Source organism: Crinia signifera, chromosome 6 (genome assembly GCF_055691185.1).
Source record: "Crinia signifera chromosome 6, ASM5569118v1, whole genome shotgun sequence".
Classification (NCBI taxonomy): domain Eukaryota; kingdom Metazoa; phylum Chordata; class Amphibia; order Anura; family Myobatrachidae; genus Crinia; species Crinia signifera.
The window spans coordinates 290285391-290309661 of NC_139222.1; the positions used below are offsets into that span (position 1 = coordinate 290285391).

At 46.2% G+C, this 24271-nt stretch overlaps 1 protein-coding gene across 1 annotated transcript in view; it reads right to left on the reverse strand.

The window, feature by feature from the left end:
* LOC146009483 (alpha-2-macroglobulin-like protein 1) overlaps nt 1-24271 on the reverse strand; it is a 196413-nt gene that overhangs the window by 89302 nt on the left and 82840 nt on the right. The window contains exons 11-17 of the mRNA XM_083149909.1: nt 22100-22209; nt 21812-21979; nt 13251-13469; nt 10714-10762; nt 10460-10602; nt 10047-10196; nt 1420-1593 (exon numbers count right to left, since the gene is read on the reverse strand). Of these exons, the coding sequence (XP_083006035.1) occupies nt 1420-1593; nt 10047-10196; nt 10460-10602; nt 10714-10762; nt 13251-13469; nt 21812-21979; nt 22100-22209 (1013 nt within the window). The remainder of the gene's footprint in view (nt 1-1419; nt 1594-10046; nt 10197-10459; nt 10603-10713; nt 10763-13250; nt 13470-21811; nt 21980-22099; nt 22210-24271) is intronic.

Genomic DNA, 24271 nt, shown 5'->3' on the forward strand with positions numbered 1-24271 from the left:
ATTCAAATCCATCCTCTATACACTTGAAAAAGATCCCAGAGTGGATCGAAACGCGTTGTGTGTATTGAGGAAGGTGATCCCTTGATGACTGCTGCAACCTTGAACTTGGACTGACCTACTCCCTGGCCGGATCATCCGGAAGACCTCCCAGGTTGTAGACTCCACGCATTCACCACTGATCTATTGTATACGGCATTCACCACTGTTCTATTGTATAAGGCATTCACCACTGTTCTATCGTATACCTCAGTCACAGTGATTACTTTGTTTGATTTTATTCTATATGATGTACACTTCTGGATGTGGAAGTTATTAAAGCACTTTATGGTTCATCTACTGAGTGGCCTGAAAGATACCTTGATGTGATTACCACAGCATTCATACCAGTGAGTTGGGGTACGCATCCCCTTGGCATATCCTATTCGCTTTATTAAAAGATACCTTTATGTGAGAATACTACATTCCTTAATTGTGAGTTGGGGTACGCACCAGAGATTAAAAGATACCTTGATGTATGTGACCAGTCACATTTTGATGTGAGTCTAGGTACGGAAGCCATCCTTACAGATCACATCGGTCTGTCCCCCCTGTTTGGTGGAAGGAACAGCTGCACAGCCCCGATCTACCTGCACGGGTGTAGAACTGATCTCATAGTGTGGATAATATATATGATTTCCTTGTTTTCATATTTTTGCATGGACTAAACACCTATGAATATTAACTACAAGGACAGCCTATTCCACACACCTGCCTAAATAGGATTATCCAACCAACAAAAAGGGAAGTACTATTGTCTATGTTAGAAGCGCTGGAGGGTTTCCACTTATAAATTTGTGTGGTGTAACTGTGTAGGGTCCTGCTCAGTGATGGGAGCCATGTGCTGCACTGTAACATTACGTGCAGCACCAGGATCCTGTCACTGTGTAGGGTCCTGCTCAGTGATGGGAGCCATGTGCTGCACTGTAACATTACGTGCAGCACCAGGATCCTGTCACTGTGTAGGCTCCTGCTCAGTGATGGGAGCCATGTGCTGCACTGTAACATTACGTGCAGCACCAGGATCCTGTCACTGTGTAGGGTCCTGCTCAGTGATGGGAGCCATGTGCTGCACTGTAACATTACGTGCAGCACCAGGATCCTGTCACTGTGTAGGCTCCTGCTCAGTGATGAGAGCCATGTGCTGCACTGTAATATTACGTGCAGCACCAGGATCCTGTCACTGTGTAGGGTCCTGCTCAGTGATGGGAGCCATGTGCTGCACTGTAACATTACGTGCAGCACCAGGATCCTGTCACTGTGTAGGGTCCTGCACTGCATGTGGCTGCCCCTCACCTCCAGCTAAATCTAGAATAAATCATATTTATTGTGAAAACACAGCTACTAATCAGGCGCCAAATCACCGACAAGATGGTCACTTACATTTATTATGCTCTGAATATCCTTCTTCTTCTCCGCATAGTAACTATGCCACGCCCAGGGCGCAATCCGAAATTCAAAAGAGTCGCTGTCATATCTGGGTGTCTTTTCCCGGCAGAAGCTGTTATCCAGGCGGTTAGATATAAATGTGCGTTTGGTCTTTACCAGGTTCTGCATCTGTAACCACAAAGAGGGGCAGTTACTAGTGGGGGTGATCACACAGAGGGGGCAGTTACTAGTAGGGGTGATCACACAGAGGGGCAGTTACTAGTAGGGGTGATCACACAGAGGGGGCAGTTACTAGTAGGGGTGATCACACAGAGGGGGCAATAACTAGTGAGGGTGATCACACAGAGGGGGCAGCTACAAGTGGGGGTGATCACACAGAGGGGGCAGTTACTAGTAGGGGTGATCACACAGAGGGGGCAGTTACTAGTGGGGGTGATCACACAGAGGGGACAGTTACTAGTAGGGGTGATCACACAGAGGGGGCAGTTACTAGTGGGGGTGATCACACAGAGGGGGCAGTTACTAGTGGGGGTGATCACACAGAGGGGGCAGTTACTAGTAGGGGTGATCACACAGAGGGGGCAGTTACTAGTGAGGGTGATCACACAGAGGGGGCAGTTACTAGTGGGGGGGGGTCACAAAGAGGGGGCAGTTGCTAGTGAGGGTGATCACACAGAGGGGGCAGTTACTAGTGGGGGTGAACACACAGAGGGGACAGTTCCCAGTGGGCGTGATCACACAGAGGGGCAGTTACTAGTGGAGGTAATCACACAGAGGGGTCAGTTAGCAGTAGGGTGATCACACAGATGGGGCAGTTACTAGAATTGATCACACAGAGGGGGCAGTTACTAGAGGTGATCACACAGATGGGGCAGGTACTAGAATTGATCACATAGCGGGGGCAATTACTAGTAGGGGTGATCACAAAAAGGGGGCAGTTACTAGTTGCTGTGAGTACACAGAGGGGGCAGTTACTTGTGGAGGTCATCACACAGATGGGGCAGTTACTAGAGTTGATCACACAGGGGGGCAGTTACTAGTGGAGGTGATCACACTGAGGGGGCAGTTACTAGTGGGGATGATCAAACAGAGGGGGCAGTTATTAGTGAGGGTGATCACACAGATGGAGCAGATTCTACTCACAGTGATCACACAGAGGGGACAGTTACTAGTGGGGGTGATCACACAGAGGGGGCAGATAACAGTGGGGGTGATCACAAAGAGGGGGCAGTTACTAGTGGGGGTGATCACAAAGAGGGGGCAGTTAGGTACTTATGTAATATCTGGGCTCCCGTTTTTCTTATGAGACCGCGTCCCCTCGCGGGGCTCTCTGCGCTCGCCACGCTTCGGGCACGGTGGCTCGCTGCGCTCGCCACACTATATAAAATCAACTCCATGCATAATTGGATAGTAGGGGTATGAAAAAATGGGGTGCATTTAACATGGGAGCCCAGATAATACATAAGTACCGGCAGTTATTAGTGGGGGTGATCACAAAGAGGGGGCAGTTACTAGTGGGGGTGATCACACCGAGGGGGCAGTAACTGGTGGGGGTGATCACACAGAGGGGAAAGTTACCAGTGGGGGTGATCACACAGAGGGGAAAGTTACCAGTGGGCGTGATCACACAGATGGGGCGGTTACTAGAATTGATCACACAGAGGGGGCAGTTACTAGAGGTGATCACACAGAGTGGGCAGGTACTAGAATTGATCACATAGAGGGGGAATTACTAGTGGAGGTGATCACAAACAGGGGGCATTTACTAGTTGCTGTGGGTACACAGAGGGGGCAGTTACTTGTGGAGGTCATCACACAGATGGGGCAGTTACTAGAGTTGATCACACAGGGGGCAGTTACTAGTGGAGGTGATCACACAGAGGGGGCAGTTACTAGTGGAGGGGATCACACAGAGGGGGCAGATACTAGTGGAGGTGATCACACAGAGGGGACAATTACTAGTGGAAGTGATCACACGGGGGGCAGTTACTAGTTGTGGTGAGAGGGGGCAGTTACTTGTTGATGTCATCACACAGAGGGGGCAGTTACTAGAGGTGATCACACAGAGGGGGCAGTTACTAATATTGATCACACAGAGGGGCAGTTACTAGTGGAGGTGATCACAAAGAGGGGGCAGTTACTAGTTGCGGTGAGAAGGGGCAGCTACTTGTTGATCTCTTCACACAGAGGGGGCAGTTACTAGAATTGATCACAGAGAGGGGGCCAGAGCCGGCCTTAGGCATAGGCCAACTAGGCAATTGCCTAGGGCATTTGGAATGCTTAGGGGCATCAGCAGCTTCTGCTGATTAAAATGATATGCAGCATGCCTATATTCTGTGTGTGAGTGAGGCTGTATCTGCATATGAAATAGTTTATTCATGGAAATCACTGTAACATAGCATTCCGTATGCAGGTACAGCCACAGTCGCTCACAAAATATAGGCATGCCGCATATTATTTTAATCATTGGAAACTCCTTGTGTGTGCTGGTCATAACAATGCAAATAAGACGAATTTTCAGCAAAAAAGGCACCCAACGTTAGCAGAACTGGCCAGGAGCTGCATGGCCTATTGAGTCAAGATGTATGAGGAAACATCTGTATCCAAGCAGAGGCAGAGGTCAAAGTGTTAGCGGCTGTGCGAGTGCTGTCTGCGGGTGGGATGGCTGTGCAATAGTGTTCGGCATATGTGTAAGGGGCATTATTTGTGTCATGTATAAACGCATTATTAATGTGCGACATATGTGTTACAGGCATTATGTGTGTCGTGTATAAGGGCATTAATAATGTGCAACATATGTGTAAGGGGCATTATATGTGTCATTATGTGAATGAAGGGCATTAATAAAGGTTGGCATAATGTGTAAGGGGCATTATGGTTATAAGGACATTAATAATGTGTGTCATGTGTAAGGGGCATTACTCTGTGGTATTATCAGTGATGCTGAGAGAAAGGGGTAGGGGGTACAAATTACCCCGGGCCCCCTCCCCTTAGTCAGCAGCAGCTGAAGCTCTTCTCCTCTGCCCAGCACACACTGCTTTGTGCTGGGTTGCAGTGTGGCCATGGAGGTGCTTTAAATACAATATTTTCTCAGGATTTGTTTCTAAGGGTATAATGTGAATAATGTGAGGAAAAATGTATATAAGGTAAAGTGGTACTACTGTGTGATGTAACGTGAATAAGGGACACCATCGCATGATATAATGTGAATAAAGTTGCACTACTGTGTGGCATAATTTGAATTGGGGGTGCTATTGTGTGGCCATGCCCCTTCCCAGCAAAAACACAACCCTGTTTGGGCTGCGCACCAAATGTGTGCACTGTTTCTATTTAAAATATTGCGGATAGGAGCACCAAAATGATGACTGCTATGATGACTGTTGATGGTACTGGGAAAGGGGAGCAGGGTCAGAGGCGGAACTAGTGGCGGTGGTAGGGGGCACCAACCAAAATCTTGCCTAGGGCGTCATTAAGGCTAGGGCCGGCTCTGGAGGGGGCAGTTACTAGAGGTGATCACACAGAGCGGGCAGTTACTAGAATTGATCACACAGAGGGGGCAGTTACTAGTGGACGTGATCACAAAGAGGGGGGAGTTACTAGTTGCAAGGAGAGGGGGCAGTTACTTGTTGATGTCATCACACAGAAGGGGAAGTTACTAGAATTGATCACACATAGGGTGCAGCTACTAGAATTGATCACACAGAGGGGCAGTTACTAGTGGAGGTGATCACACAGAGGGGGCAGTTACTAGAGTTGATCACACTGAGGGGGCAGTTACTAGTGGAGTCGATCACACAGAGGGGGCAGTTACTAGAATTGATCACACAGAAGGGGCAGTTACTAGTGGAAGTGATAACACAGAGGGGTCAGTTAATAGTGGAGTTGATCACACAGAGGGGGCAGTTAATAGAATTGATCACACAGAGGGGGCAGTTACTAGAGGTGATCACACAGTGGGGGCAGTTACTAGAAGTGATCACACAGAGGGGCAGTTACTAGTGGAGGTGATCACACAGAGGGGGCAGTTACTAGAATTGATCACACAGACGGGGCAGTTACTAGTTGCGGTGAGAGGTGGCAGTTACTTGTTGATGTCATCACACAGAGGGGGCAGTTACTAGAATTGATCACACAGAGGGGGCAGTTACTAGAATTGATCACACAGAGGGGCAGTTACTAGTGGAGGTGATCACAAAGAGGGCCAGTTACTAGTTGCGGTGAGTACACAGAGGGGGTAGTTACTAGTTGAGGTGATCACACAGAGGGGGCAGTTACTAGAATTGATCACACAGAGGGGGCACTTACTAGTGGAGGTGATCACAAAGAGGGGCCAGTTACTAGAATTGATCACACAGAAGGGGCAGTTACTAGTGGAGGTGATCACACAGAGGGGGCAGTTACTAGAGTTGATCACACTGAGGGGGCAGTTACTAGTGAAGGCGATCACACAGAGGGGGCAGTTACTAGAATTGATCACACAGAAGGGGCAGTTACTAGTGGAAGTGATCACTCAGAGGGGTCAGTTAATAGTGGAGGTGATCACACAGAGGGGGCAGTTACTAGAATTGATCACACAGAGGGGGCAGTTACTAGAGGTTATCACACAGTGGGGGCAGTTACTAGAAGTGATCACACAGTAGCTAGTGGAGGTGATCACACAGAGGGGTAGTTACTAGTGGGGGTGATCACACAAAGGGTGCAGTTACTAGTTGTAGTGATCACACAGAGGGGGCAGTTACTTGTGGGCATGATCACACAGAGGGGACAGTTTCTAGTGGTGATCACACAGAGGGGCAGTTACTAGTGGAGGCAATTACACAGAGGGGGCAGTTAGTAGTGGGGTGATCACACAGATGGGGCAGTTACTAGAATTGATCACACAGAGGGGACAGTTTCTAGTGGTGATCACACAGAGGGGCAGTTACTAGTGGAGGTGATCACACAGAGGGGGCAGTTACTAGAGTTGATCACACTGAGGGGGCAGTTACTAGTGGAGGCGATCACACAGAGGGGGCAGTTACTAGAATTGATCACACAGAAGGGGCAGTTACTAGTGGAAGTGATCACTCAGAGGGGTCAGTTAATAGTGGAGGTGATCACACAGAGGGGGCAGTTACTAGAATTGATCACACAGAGGGGGCAGTTACTAGAGGTTATCACACAGTGGGGGCAGTTACTAGAAGTGATCACACAGTAGCTAGTGGAGGTGATCACACAGAGGGGTAGTTACTAGTGAAGTTGATCACACAGAGGGTGCAGTTACTAGTGGAGGCGATCACACAGAGGGGGCAGTTACTAGAATTGATCACACAGAAGGGGCAGTTACTAGTGGAAGTGATCACTCAGAGGGGTCAGTTAATAGTGGAGGTGATCACACAGAGGGGGCAGTTACTAGAATTGATCACACAGAGGGGGCAGTTACTAGAGGTTATCACACAGTGGGGGCAGTTACTAGAAGTGATCACACAGTAGCTAGTGGAGGTGATCACACAGAGGGTAGTTACTAGTGGGGGTGATCACACAGAGGGTGCAGTTACTAGTTGTGGTGATCACACAGAGGGGGCAGTTACTTGTGGGCATGATCACACAGAGGGGACAGTTTCTAGTGGTGATCACACAGAGGGGCAGTTACTAGTGGAGGCAATTACACAGAGGGGGCAGTTAGTAGTGGGGTGATCACACAGATGGGGCAGTTACTAGAATTGATCACACAGAGGGGACAGTTTCTAGTGGTGATCACACAGAGGGGCAGGTACTAGTGGAGGCAATTACACAGAGGGGGCAGTTAGTAGTGGGGTGATCACACAGATGGGGCAATTACTAGAATTGATCACACAGAGGGGGCAGTTACTAGTGGAGGTGATCACAAAGAGGGACCAGTTAGTAGAATTGATCACACAGAAGGGGCAGTTACTAGTTGAGGTGATCGCACAGAGGGGGCAGTTACTAGTGGAGGCGGTCACACAGAGGGATCAGTTACTAGTGGAGGTGATCACACAGAGGGGTAGTTACTAGATTTGATCACACAGAGGGAGCAGTTACTAGAGGTGATCACACAGAGGGGCAGTTACTAGAATTGATCACACAGAGGGGCAATTACTAGTGGAGGTGATCACAAAGATGGGGCAGTTACTAGTTGCGGTTAGTACAAAGAGGGGGCAGTTACTTTTGGATGTCATCACACAGGGGGGGGGCAGTTACTAGAGTTAATCACACAGAGGGGGCAGTTACTAGATTTGATCACACAGAAGGGGCAGTTACTAGTGGATGTGATCACACAGAGGGGCAGTTACTAGTGGAGTTGATCACACAGAGGGGGCAGTTACTAGTGGAGGTGATCACACAGAGGGGGCAGTTACTAGTGGAGGTGATCACACAGAGGCATAGTTACTAGTGGAGGTGATCACACAGAAGGGGCAGTTACTAGAGGTGATCACACAGAAGGGGCAGTTACTAGTGCAGGTGATCACACACACAGAGGGCAGTTACTAGTGGAGGTGATCACACAGAACGGGCAGTTACTAGAGGTGATCACACAGAGGGGGTAGTTACTAGAGGTGATCACACAGAACGGGCAGTTACTAGAGGTGATCACACACAGAGGGCAGTTACTAGAGGTGATCACACACAGAGGGCAGTTACTAGAGGTGATCACACAGAAAAGGCAGTTACTAGAGGTGATCACACAGACAGGGCAGTTACTAGAGGTGGTCACACAGAAGGGGCAGTTACTAGTGGAGATGATCACACACAGATGGCAGTTACTAGAGGCGATCACACAGAGAGGGCAGTTACTAGTGGAGGTGATTACATAGCCTTCTAGAGGTCATCACAAAGAGGGGCAGATACTAGAGGTGATCACACAGAGGGGGCAGTTCAGTGGCGTAACTACCTAATTGTCGCCCCCCCCCCCCCCCCCCCCCCGCCGCATATTTTTCGGCGCCCCCCTCCCCTCGGCCCCTTCCCTCCCCTCGATGTACCTGTCCGGCCGCATGTGCCTGTCACGGTCCCGTATCTCCCGGCGCCGGCTCCTGCTGCTATAATGAAAACGGACTCTTAGAAAATGGCTGCCCCCATACTGCAGACATAAAACTGTCTGCAGTATGGGGGCAGCCATTTTCTAAGAGTCCGTTTTCATTATAGCAGCAGGAGCCGGCGCCGGAGATACGGGACCGTGACAGGCAGATGCGGCCGGACAGCAGCGGGTAAGTGGTAGCTATAGCCCTGCAGACCCCCGGTTCTCTGCGCCTCCCTGCCACCGCGGGGGCTGCGGAGCTATAGCTACGCCACTGGGGCAGTTACTAGAGGTGATAACACAGAGGGGGCAGTTACTAGAGGTGATCACACAGAGGGGGCAGTTACTAGAGGTGATCACACAGAGGGGGCAGTTACTAGTGGAGGTGATCACATAGAGGGGGCAGTTACTAGAGGTGATCACACAGAGAGGGCAGTTACTAGAGGTGATCACATAGAGAGGGCAGTTACTAGAGGTGATCACACAGAGAGGGCAGTTACTAGAGGTGATCACAAAGAGGGGGTAGATACTAGAGGTGATCATACAGAGAGGGCAGTTACTAGAGGTGATCACACAGAGGGGGCAGTTACTAGTGGAGGTGATCACACAGAGGGGGCAGTTACTAGTGGAGGTGATCACACAGAGGGGGCAGTTACTAGTGGAGGTGATCACACAGAGGGGGCAGTTACTAGAGGTGATCACACAGAGGGGGCAGTTACTAGTGGAGGTGATCACACAGAGGGGGCAGTTACTAGTGGAGGTGATCACACAGAGGGGGCAGTTACTAGTGGAGGTGATCACACAGAGGGGGCAGTTACTAGTGGAGGTGATCACACAGAGGGGGCAGGTACTAGAGGTGATCACACAGAGGGGGCAGTTACTAGTGGAGGTGATCACACAGAGGGGGCAGTTACTAGTGGAGGTGATCACACAGAGGGGGCAGTTACTAGTGGAGGTGATCACACAGAGGGGGCAGTTACTAGAGGTGATCACACAGAGGGGGCAGTTACTCGAGGTGATCACACAGAGGGGGCAGTTACTAGAGGTGATCACACAGAGGGGGCAGTTACTAGAGGTGATCACACAGAGGGGGCAGTTACTAGAGGTGATCACACAGAGGGGGCAGTTACTAGAGGTGATCACACAGAGGGGGCAGATACTTGTAGGTGATCAAGAACCTCAGAATAAGTGATTGCATTATTATTCACCCCCATGTTATACCCATACTAGATTTAATCTAAAGTGACCAACGTTCTCCACAGTCACGTGGACAGTATACTGGAACTCACCTAAAGTGTCACATGATTGTGGCATACTGTAGTTACACCTTTGTCTTACACCTGCACCCTCCCCCCCCCATTGTTGTCGTGTTGGTATTTGGCCCCGCTCTTCTGTGTCCGTAACTGTGTGCATACTGCGTAACCAATATAAGAATTCAGTAAGAAATGAAAGGACATTGTTCATAGGGTGACAGTTTTTTTAATTGTCCCGGGCACCGTCATCCCCAGTTATGCCGCTGGTGCTAGGAACAAGGAGAGCATGAGCCAAAGATGGAAGATGAGTACCTGATAGATCACCCACTCTACACGTGTGGCTGGGCCCGTACCTTGCTCTCCGTCAGCTCGGCCTCCGGTTTCATCATTACCACACTCTTGTCCACCACACGTAGGGCGCACATGGAGTCGCTGTTGGCTTGGAGACTCAGAATAACGTCTGACCCGGGCAACGCTTCACTCTCTGAGAACTTCAGGCTGACCTGGAATAGAGTCCAGCAATGTGACACTGGGACATCACCCAACAGTTATACATCGCTACCCACAGACCACCCCAGGCCAACCTATAATGCCCCCTTTAGCTAAACTCCATCCACTTCCAGGTGGATATATGTCAACCATTGGTAAGATAGGTCTATCTGGGCATATAGCATGGACAAGACCACACTATAGAGTTGCTCAGTTAGATCGGCCATCTACCATTGGTCAGCGCTGATTTTGCCCTCGGTATATGGGGGATACTGACCGCATGTTTCAGGCACGGCGTCACTTGGACCGTTGTTGTGTCTGCGGCGACTCCACCATCCTGAGACACGGAGAAAACCAGCAGCTTTCCGGATGGGGAAATGTCACGGACTGGGATGGAGAAGTCCACGGAGCCTGAGAGAGCTGAATGGTGGGAGAGAGCAGAAGACTACATGAATATAGAAGCGATGGTATAGAGGAGAGCCATCACCAGATCCCAGATCACCGGGGAGAACGTGCAGTCCGACTTTATACCTCTCACTGTCTTCTGGCCTCCAAGTGTGATCTTATTATTCACCAGGACCTGAAAGACAGAGCAGGGAGGATCCAGCAGAGGTATGGAGGAACGGAGCAGGGAACATCAATATAATTATTGTGGGCAGGATGCACTAAACAAAAAAAAAAATCCATGGGCTTCTTTATGCGACCACCGCCAACCCGCACTGACCCCCCGCCGACCCCCCATGGACCCTTGCTGACCCCCCCTCATCTTTACACGGGCAGCTCAGTGCTATGTTGCCCGGACCAGTGACCTCCCTGCACTATACATCCTCTTCCGGGTGCAGGGAGTAGGAACAGAGCCCGCCCCCCAGCAGCTGCCCGGTAAGGGAGGGAGGGGGAGACACAATCATTAAGCCCTGTCCCAATTCTCATAAATGTGATTGGCGGCTCTTTGGGGGTGCAGGGGCTGCCAATATAGGCAGGGGGTGCAGGGGCTGATGCGGGGGCCAGCCTAATCCAAAATGCCAGGACTATTGGGAAGATTTAATAAAGAGGGTAAAGCACCAGCCAACCAGCTCATAGCTAAAAAATTTCAAACTCAGGCTATGATATGACATTTAGGAGCTGATTGGTTCATATATTATCTCCACCCACTTTATCTCTCTCCAAGGTTAAATACATAGGACCTAAATTACTGTTACTGCTATGACTTGTCTTTTATTACACACCAATTCATCCATCTATCTCCCCAATTGGGGCTCATTGCATGCTCAATTAACCAACAAATTAGCGCTATAAGGACACCATCCGAAATAGCCTTTACATGCGTATGATTGGCCCATAACAGTATTACTAACGCTGGATGTTGATAACTCTGCTTGTGATTGTTCTTATCTTGGTTTCTATTTTAGCGCAGTTTTGTCTGTTTTTCTATGTTCATTCTATGTGTGGTCTAAGTACCCAAATCCTACTGCTGCTTGAACAGAAATCCAATTATTGCTGTTTAATTGATTAGTATACACTGTGGCCTGACAGCGCATAGCCACCCTTTCTTCCTTTTTACCTTTACACTGTCTCACACCCACACACATTATTAGTATAATTATTATTATTATTATTATTATTTTTATTATTATTGTTCTGTTTATTGAAAAAATGGAGATTTAGATCTGAGCTGTATATGGATTGTATCATTGCCACCACTTGTCATACAGGAAGTGTTTGTTATACAGGAAGTGCTGTATGGTGTATGTGTCCCACAGTGTGTATGCTCAGAGTGCCTGTTACACATCATGCCACACAGTAGTAGTGCCCATTGCACATTATGCCACACAGCAGTAGTGCCCCTTGCACATTACACCACACAGTAGAAGGGACCATTGCACATTATGCCATACAGCAGAAGTGCCCCTTGCACATTACACCACACAGTAGAAGGGACCATTGCACATTATGCCACACAGCAGTAGTGCCCCTTGCACATTACACCACACAGTAGAAGGGACCATTGCACATTATGCCATATAGCAGAAGTGCCCCTTGCACATTACACCACAAAGTAGAAGGGACCCTTGCACATTACACCACACAGTAGAAGGGACCCTTGCACATTACACCACACAGCAGTAGTGCCCCTTGCACATTACACCACACAGTAGAAGGGACCCTTGCACATTATGTCACACAGCATAAGAGCCCCTTGCACATTATGTCACACAGCAGTAGTGCCCCTTGCACATTATGCCACACAGCAGTAGTGCCCCTTGCACATTACACCACACAGTAGAAGGGACCATTGCACATTATGTCATACAGCAGAAGTGCCCCTTGCACATTACACCACACAGTAGAAGGGACCATTGCACATTATGCCACACAGCAGTAGTGCCCCTTGCACATTACACCACACAGTAGAAGGGACCCTTGCACATTACACCACACAGTATAAGGGACCATTGCACATTATGCCATACAGCAGAAGTGCCCCTTGCACATTACACCACAAAGTAGAAGGGACCCTTGCACATTACACCACACAGTAGAAGGGACCCTTGCACATTACACCACACAGCAGTAGTGCCCCTTGCACATTACACCACACAGTAGAAGGGACCCTTTCACATTATGTCACACAGCAGTAGTGCTCCTTGCACATTATGTCACACAGCAGTAGTGCCCCTTGCACATTATGCCACACAGCAGTAGTGCCCCTTGCACATTACAACGTACAGTAGAAGGGACCCTTGCACATTATGCCACACACTAGTTGTTGACCTAATGCATGGTGACCATATGTTGTCAACCTAATGACTATTGACCAATACTTTGTCAATCTATCATCCGGATACCCCATATAGGGCATAAATACAGTGGATGAAGACAGAAAAATCCTGATATACTTAAATCTGTTTGCGCCAGGCAGCCTGATTCCCAGTTGCGACTTTAGCGCCATTGCAATCGGTCTGGCGCTGGCTTACGCTATAACACGGACTCCCTACTGCCGATAACCCCGCCATTATCTGCCCCACACAGACTAAGTGCAGGACTCATCTTTCAGTTATTCTTAGTACCAGATAGCAGATGTCCACGTCGTCCTTCTGGTCCTCTCCAATGGTGTAATCCACAGTCACCATCACAGCCTGGTGACACGGCGCCGAGCTCCTAACCGGGCGGATGTACACAGAGTTCTTAGTCTCCACATGTATGTCCTTCAGAGAGAGGCTGCTCCGGCCGTACCGCGCCGACACCTTCCGATATCCATACAGCTCATCCGCCTTATCTGTGGTGGCCTGAAATACAGAAGAGGATCAGATAGCGGACATTCCGGGAATTCTGCCGCCATGATGAGGACAATGCGGCGTTCAACAGGAACATACATTAAGCCCACTGGAATGTTGGGAACTGCGGCACTTTACAGAATACAACATTCAAACAATCGTGAAGATCATAACACTATGGGGGTTATTCAGACCTGATTGATTATTGAAGGACTGTGCATGCGTACAGATCATAACACTATGGGGGTTATTCAGACCTGATTGATTATTGAAGGACTGTGCATGCGTACAGATCATAACACTATGGGGGTTATTCAGACCAGATTGATTATTGAAGGACTGCATGCGTACAGATCATAACACTATGGGGGTTATTCAGACCTGATTGATTATTGAAGGACTGTGCATGCGTACAGATCATAGCGCACATGTGCAAGGCCAAACAGGGACAAAAATGCTTCCACTGCAATCTCCTCACAACCTGACTGACAGGAAGTCGGCTTTTGTGGGTGGCAACCGGACGTTTCCTGGAGTGTCAGAAACAACGCAGACGTGCCCAGGAGTAATCAGGGAGGGGCTCCGATGTCTGCACTGACCCCGACCATTGCACTACGCACAGACTGCACACACACTGGCAAATCATCCGATCGATTTGTGGCTGTATGTCGATCAACAAGATTTTTGCAAGCCATTCGCAGACTTGCACAGGGCGGGATTTCACTCCGTCTTAGATATAGACGGAGAACGTGATGGCAGATAAGAACCACTTGGCCCCTCTAGTCTGCCCCTTGGTGGGGAATATCTTATTGCAGGGCTCAGCAGTAATCAGGTCAGAATAGTCCCATATGTTGGTAGCTTCTGATATTCTATAGATTCCAGTCTCATGCAGTGGCAGGATGTATTTTTTGTGAGTCAGGCTATCTTGCAGATAGTGTATCAGAGAGTTAGATACACTAAGCACCCACCTTCACATGGTTAGTTACACTAAGGATTGATCATCGGAGAGTTAGATACACTAAGCACTAACCTTCACATGGTTAGTTACACTAAGGACTGATCATCGGAGACTTAGATACACTAAGCACTAACCTTCACTGGGTTAGTTACACTAAGGACGGATCATCAGAGAGTTAGATACACTAAGCACCCACCTTCACATGGTTAGTTACACTAAGGACTGATCATCGGAGAGTTAGATACACTAAGCACTAACCTTCACAGGGTAAGTTACACTAAGGACGGATCATCAGAGAGTTAGATACACTAAGCACCCACCTTCACATGGTTAGTTACACTAAGGACTGATCATCGGAGAGTTAGATACACTAAGCACTAACCTTCACAGGGTAAGTTACACTACGGACTGATCATCGGAGAGTTAGATACACTAAGCACTAACCTTCACAGGGTTAGTTACACTAAGGACTGATCATCAGAGAGTTAGATACACAAAGCACTAACCTTCACAGGGTTAGTTACACTAAGGACGGATCATTGGAGACTTAGATACACTAAGGACTGATCATCAGAGAGTTAGATACACTAAGGACTGATCATCGGAGAGTTAGATACACTAAGCACCCACCTTCACATGGTTAGTTACACTAAGGACTGATCATCAGAGAGTTAGATACACTAAGCACCCACCTTCACATGGTTAGTTACACTAAGGACTGATCATCAGAGAGTTAGATACACTAAGCACTAACCTTCACAGGGTTAGTTACACTAAGGACTGATCATCGGAGAGTTAGATACACTAAGCACTAACCTTCACAGGGTTAGTTACACTAAGGACGGATCATCGGAGAGTTACATACACTAAGCACTAACCTTCACAGGGTTAGTTACACTAAGGACTGATCATCGGAGAGTTAGATACACTAAGCACTAACCTTCACAGGGTTAGTTACACTAAGGACGGATCATCAGAGAGTTAGATACACTAAGCACTAACCTTCACAGGGTTAGTTACACTAAGGACGGATCATCAGAGAGTTAGATACACTAAGCACCCACCTTCACATGGTTAGTTACACTAAGGACTGATCATCGGAGAGTTAGATACACTAAGCACTAACCTTCACAGGCTAAGTTACACTAAGGACTGATCATCGGAGAGTTAGATACACTAAGCACTAACCTTCACAGGGTTAGTTACACTAAGGACTGATCATCAGAGAGTTAGATACACTAAGCACTAACCTTCACAGGGTTAGTTACACTAAGGACGGATCATCGGAGAGTTAGATACACTAAGCACCCACCTTCACAGGGTTAGTTACACTAAGGACTGATCATCGGAGAGTTAGATACACTAAGCACTAACCTTCACAGGGTTGGTTACACTAAGGACTGATCATCAGAGAGTTAGATACACTAAGCACTAACCTTCACAGGGTTAGTTACACTAAGGACTGATCATCGGAGAGTTAGATACACTAAGCACTAACCTTCACAGGGTTAGTTACACTAAGGACGGATCATCGGAGAGTTAGATACACTAAGCACTAACCTTCACAGGGTTAGTTACACTAAGGACTGATCATCGGAGAGTTAGATACACTAAGCACTAACCTTCACAGGGTTAGTTACACTAAGGACGGATCATCGGAGAGTTAGATACACTAAGCACTAACCTTCACAGGGTTAGTTACACTAAGGACGGATCATCAGAGAGTTAGATACACTAAGCACTAACCTTCACAGGGTTAGTTACACTAAGGACGGATCATCAGAGAGTTAGATACACTAAGCACCCACCTTCACATGGTTAGTTACACTAAGGATTGATCATCGGAGAGTTAGATACACTAAGCACTAACCTTCACAGGTTAAGTTACACTAAGGACTGATCATCGGAGAGTTAGATACACTAAGCACTAACCTTCACAGGGTTAGTTACACTAAGGACTGATCATCAGAGAGTTAGATACACAAAGCACTAACCTTCACAGGGTTAGTTACACTAAGGACGGATCATCAGAGAGTTAGATACACTAAGCACCCACCTTCACATGGTTAGTTACACTAAGGACTGATCATCGGAGAGTTAGATACACTAAGCACTAACCTTCACAGGGTTAGTTACACTAAGGACTGATCATCAGAGAGTTAGATACACTAAGCACTAACCTTCACAGGGTTAGTTACACTAAGGACGGATCATCGGAGAGTTAGATACACTAAGCACCCACCTTCACAGGGTAAATTACACTAAGGATGGATCATTGGAGAGTTAGATACACTAAGGACTGATCATCAGAGAGTTAGATACACTAAGGACGGATCATCGGAGAGTTAGATACACTAAGCACCCACCTTCACATGGTTAGTTACACTAAGGACTGATCATCGGAGAGTTAGATATACTAAGCACTAACCTTCACAGGGTTAGTTACACTAAGGACTGATCATCAGAGAGTTAGATACACTAAGCACTAACCTTCACAGGGTTAGTTACACTAAGGACTGATCATCGGAGAGTTAGATACACTAAGCACCCACCTTCACATGGTTAGTTACACTAAGGACTGATCATCGGAGAGTTAGATACACTAAGCACTAACCTTCACAGGGTAAGTTACACTAAGGACTGATCATCGGAGAGTTAGATACACTAAGCACTAACCTTCACAGGGTTAGTTACACTAAGGACTGATCATCAGAGAGTTAGATACACAAAGCACTAACCTTCACAGGGTTAGTTACACTAAGGACGGATCATTGGAGACTTAGATACACTAAGGACTGATCATCAGAGAGTTAGATACACTAAGGACTGATCATCGGAGAGTTAGATACACTAAGCACCCACCTTCACATGGTTAGTTACACTAAAGACTGATCATCAGAGAGTTAGATACACTAAGCACCCACCTTCACATGGTTAGTTACACTAAGGACTGATCATCGGAGAGTTAGATACACTAAGAACTAACCTTCACAGGGTTAGTTACACTAAGGACTGATCATCAGAGAGTTAGATACACTAAGCACTAACCTTCACAGGGTTAGTTACACTAAGGACGGATCATCGGAGAGTTAGATACACTAAGCACTAACCTTCACAGGGTTAGTTACACTAAGGACTGATCATCGGAGAGTTAGATACACTAAGCACTAACCTTCACAGGGTTAGTTACACTAAGGACGGATCATCAGAGAGTTAGATACACTAAGCACTAACCTTCACAGGGTTAGTTACACTAAGGACGGATCATCAGAGAGTTAGATACACTAAGCACCCACCTTCACATGGTTAGTTACACTAAGGACTGATCATCGGAGAGTTAGATACACTAAGCACTAACCTTCACAGGGTAAGTTACACTAAGGACTGATCATCAGAGAGTCAGATACACTAAGCACTAACCTTCACAGGGTTAGTTACACTAAGGACGGATCATCGGAGAGTTAGATACACTAAGCACCCACCTTCACAGGGTAAATTACACTAAGGATGGATCATCGGAGAGTTAGATAGACTAAGGGTTGATCATCAGAGAGTTAGATACACTAAGGACTGATCATCAGAGAGTTAGATACACTAAGGACTGATCATCAGAGAGTTAGATGCACTAAGGACTGATCATCAGAGAGTTAGATACACTAAGGACTGATCATCAGAGAGTTAGATACACTAAGGACTGATCATCAGAGAGTTAGATACACTAAGGACTGATCATCAGAGAGTTAGATACACTAAGCTCCGACCTTCACAGGGTAAGTTACACTAAGGACGGATCATCAGAGATTTAGATACACTAAGCTCCAACCTTCACAGGGTAAGTTACACTAAGGACGGATCACCGGAGAGTTAGATACACTAAGCTCCAACCTTCACAGGGTAAGTTACACTAAGGACAGATCATCGGAGAGTTAGATACACTAAGCACCCACCTTAGTTACACGAAGGACAGATCATCGGAGCCTTAGTTTCACTAAAGACTGATCATCAGAGGGTTGGGATCGTTTGGTCTACAGTATCTTGGTCGACAAGCATTAGGTGGACATCACTAGGTCGACATGGTTCTAGGTCGACCACAAGGGTCTAGGTAGACATGGGCTTAGTTCAACAGGACATTAGGTCGACACAAGCATTAGGTCGACAGTGTCTAGGTCAACAGTCAAAAGGTCGACATGGGGTTTTTCACTGTTGTTTTACCCGAATGTCAACACAGTTGACATGGACACAGTTTAAAGTGCACTGCATTTCCTTGCGTCGCTCACTTTACTCGCTATGCTTCGGGCACGGTGCCTCGCTACTCTCAGCACACTTTTATTCTCCCACCACGCTCTAGTGGATGGTAGGGCATGAAATACCATCTGTTGACATATGTCGGCTCAAAAACAACTGTGAAAACCCCATGATGACATATTGACTGTCGACATAGACACTGTCGACCTAAGGCTTATGTCGACCTAATGACCTGTCGACCTAGACCCATGTCGACCTTGACCCATGTTGACCTAGAACCATGTCGACCTAGAACCATGTTGACCTAATGGTGTCGACCCAATGGTTGTCGACCAACAAACTGTAGACCAAATGACCATATCCCAGTTTAATAAACTATGCAAGAACCAGCAGAGGGACAAATATACTAAGCAGTGACCACCATAGTTAGATACACCTAGCACTAACCATCATATATTTATTACACTAAGCACTGACCTGCAGAGTTAGATAAACTAAGAACTAACCAGCAGAGTTTGATACACTGCGCAATAACCAGCAGACGGTTAGATACACTAAGCACTAATGAGCAGAGTTAGTTACACTAAGCACTAATGAGCAGAGTTAGATATATTACGCACTGACGAACAGAGTTAGATATATTAAGCACTGACCAGCAGAGTTAGTTATATTAAGCACTGACCACCATAGTTAGATACACCTAACACTAACCATCAGAGATTTTATGACACTGAGCACTGGCCAGGAAAGTTACATATGATAAGAACTGGCCTGCAGAGTTAGATATACTGGAGCACTAACCAGCAGATGGTTAGATTAACTAAGCACTGACCAGCAGAGTTAGATACACTAAGCACTGAACAGCAGAGTTAGATACACTCAGCACTGACCAGCAGAGTTAGATACACTCAGCAATGACCAGCAGAGTTAGACAGTTAGATATACAAGCACTGACCATTAGAGTTAGATACACTAAGCACTGACCAGCAGAGTTAGATATACTAAGCACTGACCAGCAGAGTTAGATAAACTAAGCACTGACCAGCAGAGTTAGATACACTCAGCAATGACCAGCAGAGTTAGATATACTAAGCACTGACCAGCAGAGTTAGATACACTAAACACTGACCAGCAGAGTTAGATACACTAGCACTGACCAGCAGAGTTAGATATACTAAGCACTGACCAGCAGAGTTAGATACACTAAGCACTGACCAGCAGAGTTAGATACACTCAGCAATGACCAGCAGAGTTAGATATACTAAGCACTGACCAGCAGAGTTTGATACACTAAGCAATAGCCAGCAGACGGTTAGATACACTAAGCACTAATGAGCAGAGTTAGTTACACTAAGCACTAATGAGCAGAGTTAGATATATTACGCACTGATGAACAGAGTTAGATACACTCAGCAATGACCAGCAGAGTTAGACAGTTAGATATACAAGCACTGACCATTAGAGTTAGATACACTAAGCACTGACCAGCAGAGTTAGATATACTAAGCACTGACCAGCAGAGTTAGATAAACTAAGCACTGACCAGCAGAGTTAGATACACTCAGCAATGACCAGCAGAGTTAGATATACTAAGCACTGACCAGCAGAGTTAGATACACTAAGCACTGACCAGCAGAGTTAGATACACTAAACACTGACCAGCAGAGTTAGATACACTAGCACTGACCAGCAGAGTTAGATACACTCAGCAATGACCAGCAGAGTTAGATATACTAAGCACTGACCAGCAGAGTTTGATACACTAAGCAATAGCCAGCAGACGGTTAGATACACTAAGCACTAATGAGCAGAGTTAGTTACACTAAGCACTAATGAGCAGAGTTAGATATATTACGCACTGATGAACAGAGTTAGATACACTCAGCAATGACCAGCAGAGTTAGACAGTTAGATATACAAGCACTGACCATTAGAGTTAGATACACTAAGCACTGACCAGCAGAGTTAGATATACTAAGCACTGACCAGCAGAGTTAGATAAACTAAGCACTGACCAGCAGAGTTAGATACACTCAGCAATGACCAGCAGAGTTAGATATACTAAGCACTGACCAGCAGAGTTAGATACACTAAGCACTGACCAGCAGAGTTAGATACACTAAACACTGACCAGCAGAGTTAGATACACTAGCACTGACCAGCAGAGTTAGATATACTAAGCACTGACCAGCAGAGTTAGATACACTAAGCACTGACCAGCAGAGTTAGATACACTCAGCAATGACCAGCAGAGTTAGATAAACTAAGAACTAACCAGCAGAGTTTGATACACTGCGCAATAACCAGCAGACGGTTAGATACACTAAGCACTAATGAGCAGAGTTAGTTACACTAAGCAATAATGAGCAGAGTTAGATATATTACGCACTGACAAACAGAGTTAGATATATTAAGCACTGACCAGCAGAGTTAGTTATATTAAGCACTGACCACCATAGTTAGATACACCTAGCACTAACCATCAGAGATTTTATGACACTGAGCACTGGCCAGGAAAGTTACATATGATAAGAACTGGCCTGCAGAGTTAGATATACTGGAGCATTAACCAGCAGATGGTTAGATTAACTAAGCACTGACCAGCAGAGTTAGATACACTAAGCACTGACCAGCAGAGTTAGATACACTCAGCACTTACCAGCAGAGTTAGATACACTCAGCAATGACCAGCAGAGTTAGACAGTTAGATATACAAGCACTGACCATTAGAGTTAGATACACTAAGCACTGACCAGCAGAGTTAGATATACTAAGCACTGACCAGCAGAGTTAGATATACTAAGCACTGACCAGCAGAGTTAGATATACTAAGCACTGACCAGCAGAGTTAGATATACTAAGCACTGACCAGCAGAGTTAGATACACTATTCACTGACCAGCAGAGTTAGATACACTAGCACTGACCAACAGAGTTAGATATACTAAGCAGTGACCAGCAGAGTTAGATACACTAAGCATTGACCAGCAGAGTTAGATACACTCAGCACTGACCAGCAGAGTTAGATACACTCAGCAATGACCACCACAATGATAGATAAGCCCATTAGAGAGTTTTCAGCTGATGGCTGAATGTTTCCAACACCAGAGAGGAAAATCTTATATATAAAACATTTTATAATCCTCCGCACTCACCTGTAATGTGACAGAGCGTTTGCCCCAGGAGGTGGTAGAGAACTGGAATGAGATCTCTCCTGCAGAGTCTGTAATATATGTCTCCTTCGTGGTCTCCTGTTTGTATGTGGCGGCGAGGTGCACCTTCTCCCCACTGAGCGGCTTACAGTCATAGGACTCCAATACCACCTGGGAACAAGTAGCAATACAATTATTCTTTTCTATTGGTTTCTGTGCCAGCAGTTAGGTCAGTGTCTCTGTAATAACAATAATAATAATATATGTTAGTATGGGTTGTGTCCCGCTCACCTTTCCTCGGTACGGAGCTCCTGGCTGGTAATAAGATTTTGGGTCCTTGAACGAAAGCTTTGTGATTTCTGATTTGATGTCTATTGTTTTGGATGCATTGAACGTCACTCCTATGAGAGACAGGAGAGGACACCTCATCACTGACATATTGTCGTCTAAACTTCCATCCCAAGATCCAAATCAAGAAAACCACCAACCCAGGTGCCATGGTGGAAACATTTAATTGTAGGATTTTTTTTTGTTTGGATTCGTTCAGTAAATCGGTTCTAAAAATAGAGGCTTCAAACCTCTGTATTGTAGAGGTGAACATGCAATTTTTTTTTTTACTAGGTATCAAAGACATTTGATATTAGAACTAACCCTAAACCAATGACCGCACCCAACAGTGTCTGTAACACCAGTCCTCAGAAGATCCATCAGAACACACATCTACATCCCTACATTATATGGGATAAGGGAAGGTTAGGACCAGGTGTAAACAGTTCTCAAGTAAAACAATACAGGGACTTTGGGTTGGGCCTTGTGATGATGGTAACATTTGCTGATGGACATTGATGTGTAAGGAATATCCCTGACTATGTGCTCCTCCGACCACTAGGAGTCTCTGTATTTGCAAGTTTGCCCTTAGTTTTGCCCTTTTCCAAGATGGTCAGTTTGGAATCAAAGAGAAGCCATCTTGAATCCTGTTTCCTGTTTTGGCCTATAAAAGGCACTTCCTGGATCTACTCATTGAGAGGGAAGCTTGCATTACTAAAGTGAAGCTTGATTACTTAAGTGAGTTGGAAACTGAAGCAGGTGAGTTATCTTGCATTCTGTCTGTCTTGTATTCTTTATCTGTCTTTCTATATAGAGACTGTAATTTTGAGGGAGAAATCTGAGTGTGATTTTGGTTGTGCCTGTATCTGTATAGTGTATTGTTACTAGGTGTGAACAGATACTAGGAGGAGGAGCTAAATCTAGGTGTCAAGGAAGATTAGGGGGAGGAGCTGAGTGTAACAGGGGCCTGACATACTATATAAGGAGGGGCAGAGCTCATTTGGGAGCGTGCTCATTGAGAGGGAAGCTTGCATTACTAAAGTGAAGCTTGATTACTTAAGTGAGTTGGAAACTGAAGCAGGTGAGTTATCTTGCATTCTGTCTGTCTTGTATTCTTTATCTGTCTTTCTATATAGAGACTGTAATTTTGAGGGAGAAATCTGAGTGTGATTTTGGTTGTGCCTGTATCTGTATAGTGTATTGTTACTAGGTGTGAACAGATACTAGGAGGAGGAGCTAAATCTAGGTGTCAAGGAAGATTAGGGGGAGGAACTGAGTGTAACAGGGGCCTGACATACTATATAAGGAGGGGCAGAGCTCATTTGGGAGCGTGCTCATTGAGAGGGAAGCTTGCATTACTAAAGTGAAGCTTGATTACTTAAGTGAGTTGGAAACTGAAGCAGGTGAGTTATCTTGCATTCTGTCTGTCTTGTATTCTTTATCTGTCTTTCTATATAGAGACTGTAATTTTGAGGGAGAAATCTGAGTGTGATTTTGGTTGTGCCTGTATCTGTATAGTGTATTGTTACTAGGTGTGAACAGATACTAGGAGGAGGAGCTAAATCTAGGTGTCAAGGAAGATTAGGGGGAGGAACTGAGTGTAACAGGGGCCTGACATACTATATAAGGAAGGGCAGAGCTCATTTGGGAGCGTGCTCATTGAGAGGGAAGCTTGCATTACTAAAGTGAAGCTTGATTACTTAAGTGAGTTGGAAACTGAAGCAGGTGAGTTATCTTGCATTCTGTCTGTCTTGTATTCTTTATCTGTCTTTCTATATAGAGACTGTAATTTTGAGGGAGAAATCTGAGTGTGATTTTGGTTGTGCCTGTATCTGTATAGTGTATTGTTACTAGGTGTGAACAGATACTAGGAGGAGGAGCTAAATCTAGGTGTCAAGGAAGATTAGGGGGAGGAACTGAGTGTAACAGGGGCCTGACATACTATATAAGGAGGGGCAGAGCTCATTTGGGAGCGTGCTCATTGAGAGGGAAGCTTGCATTACTAAAGTGAAGCTTGATTACTTAAGTGAGTTGGAAACTGAAGCAGGTGAGTTATCTTGCATTCTGTCTGTCTTGTATTCTTTATCTGTCTTTCTATATAGAGACTGTAATTTTGAGGGAGAAATCTGAGTGTGA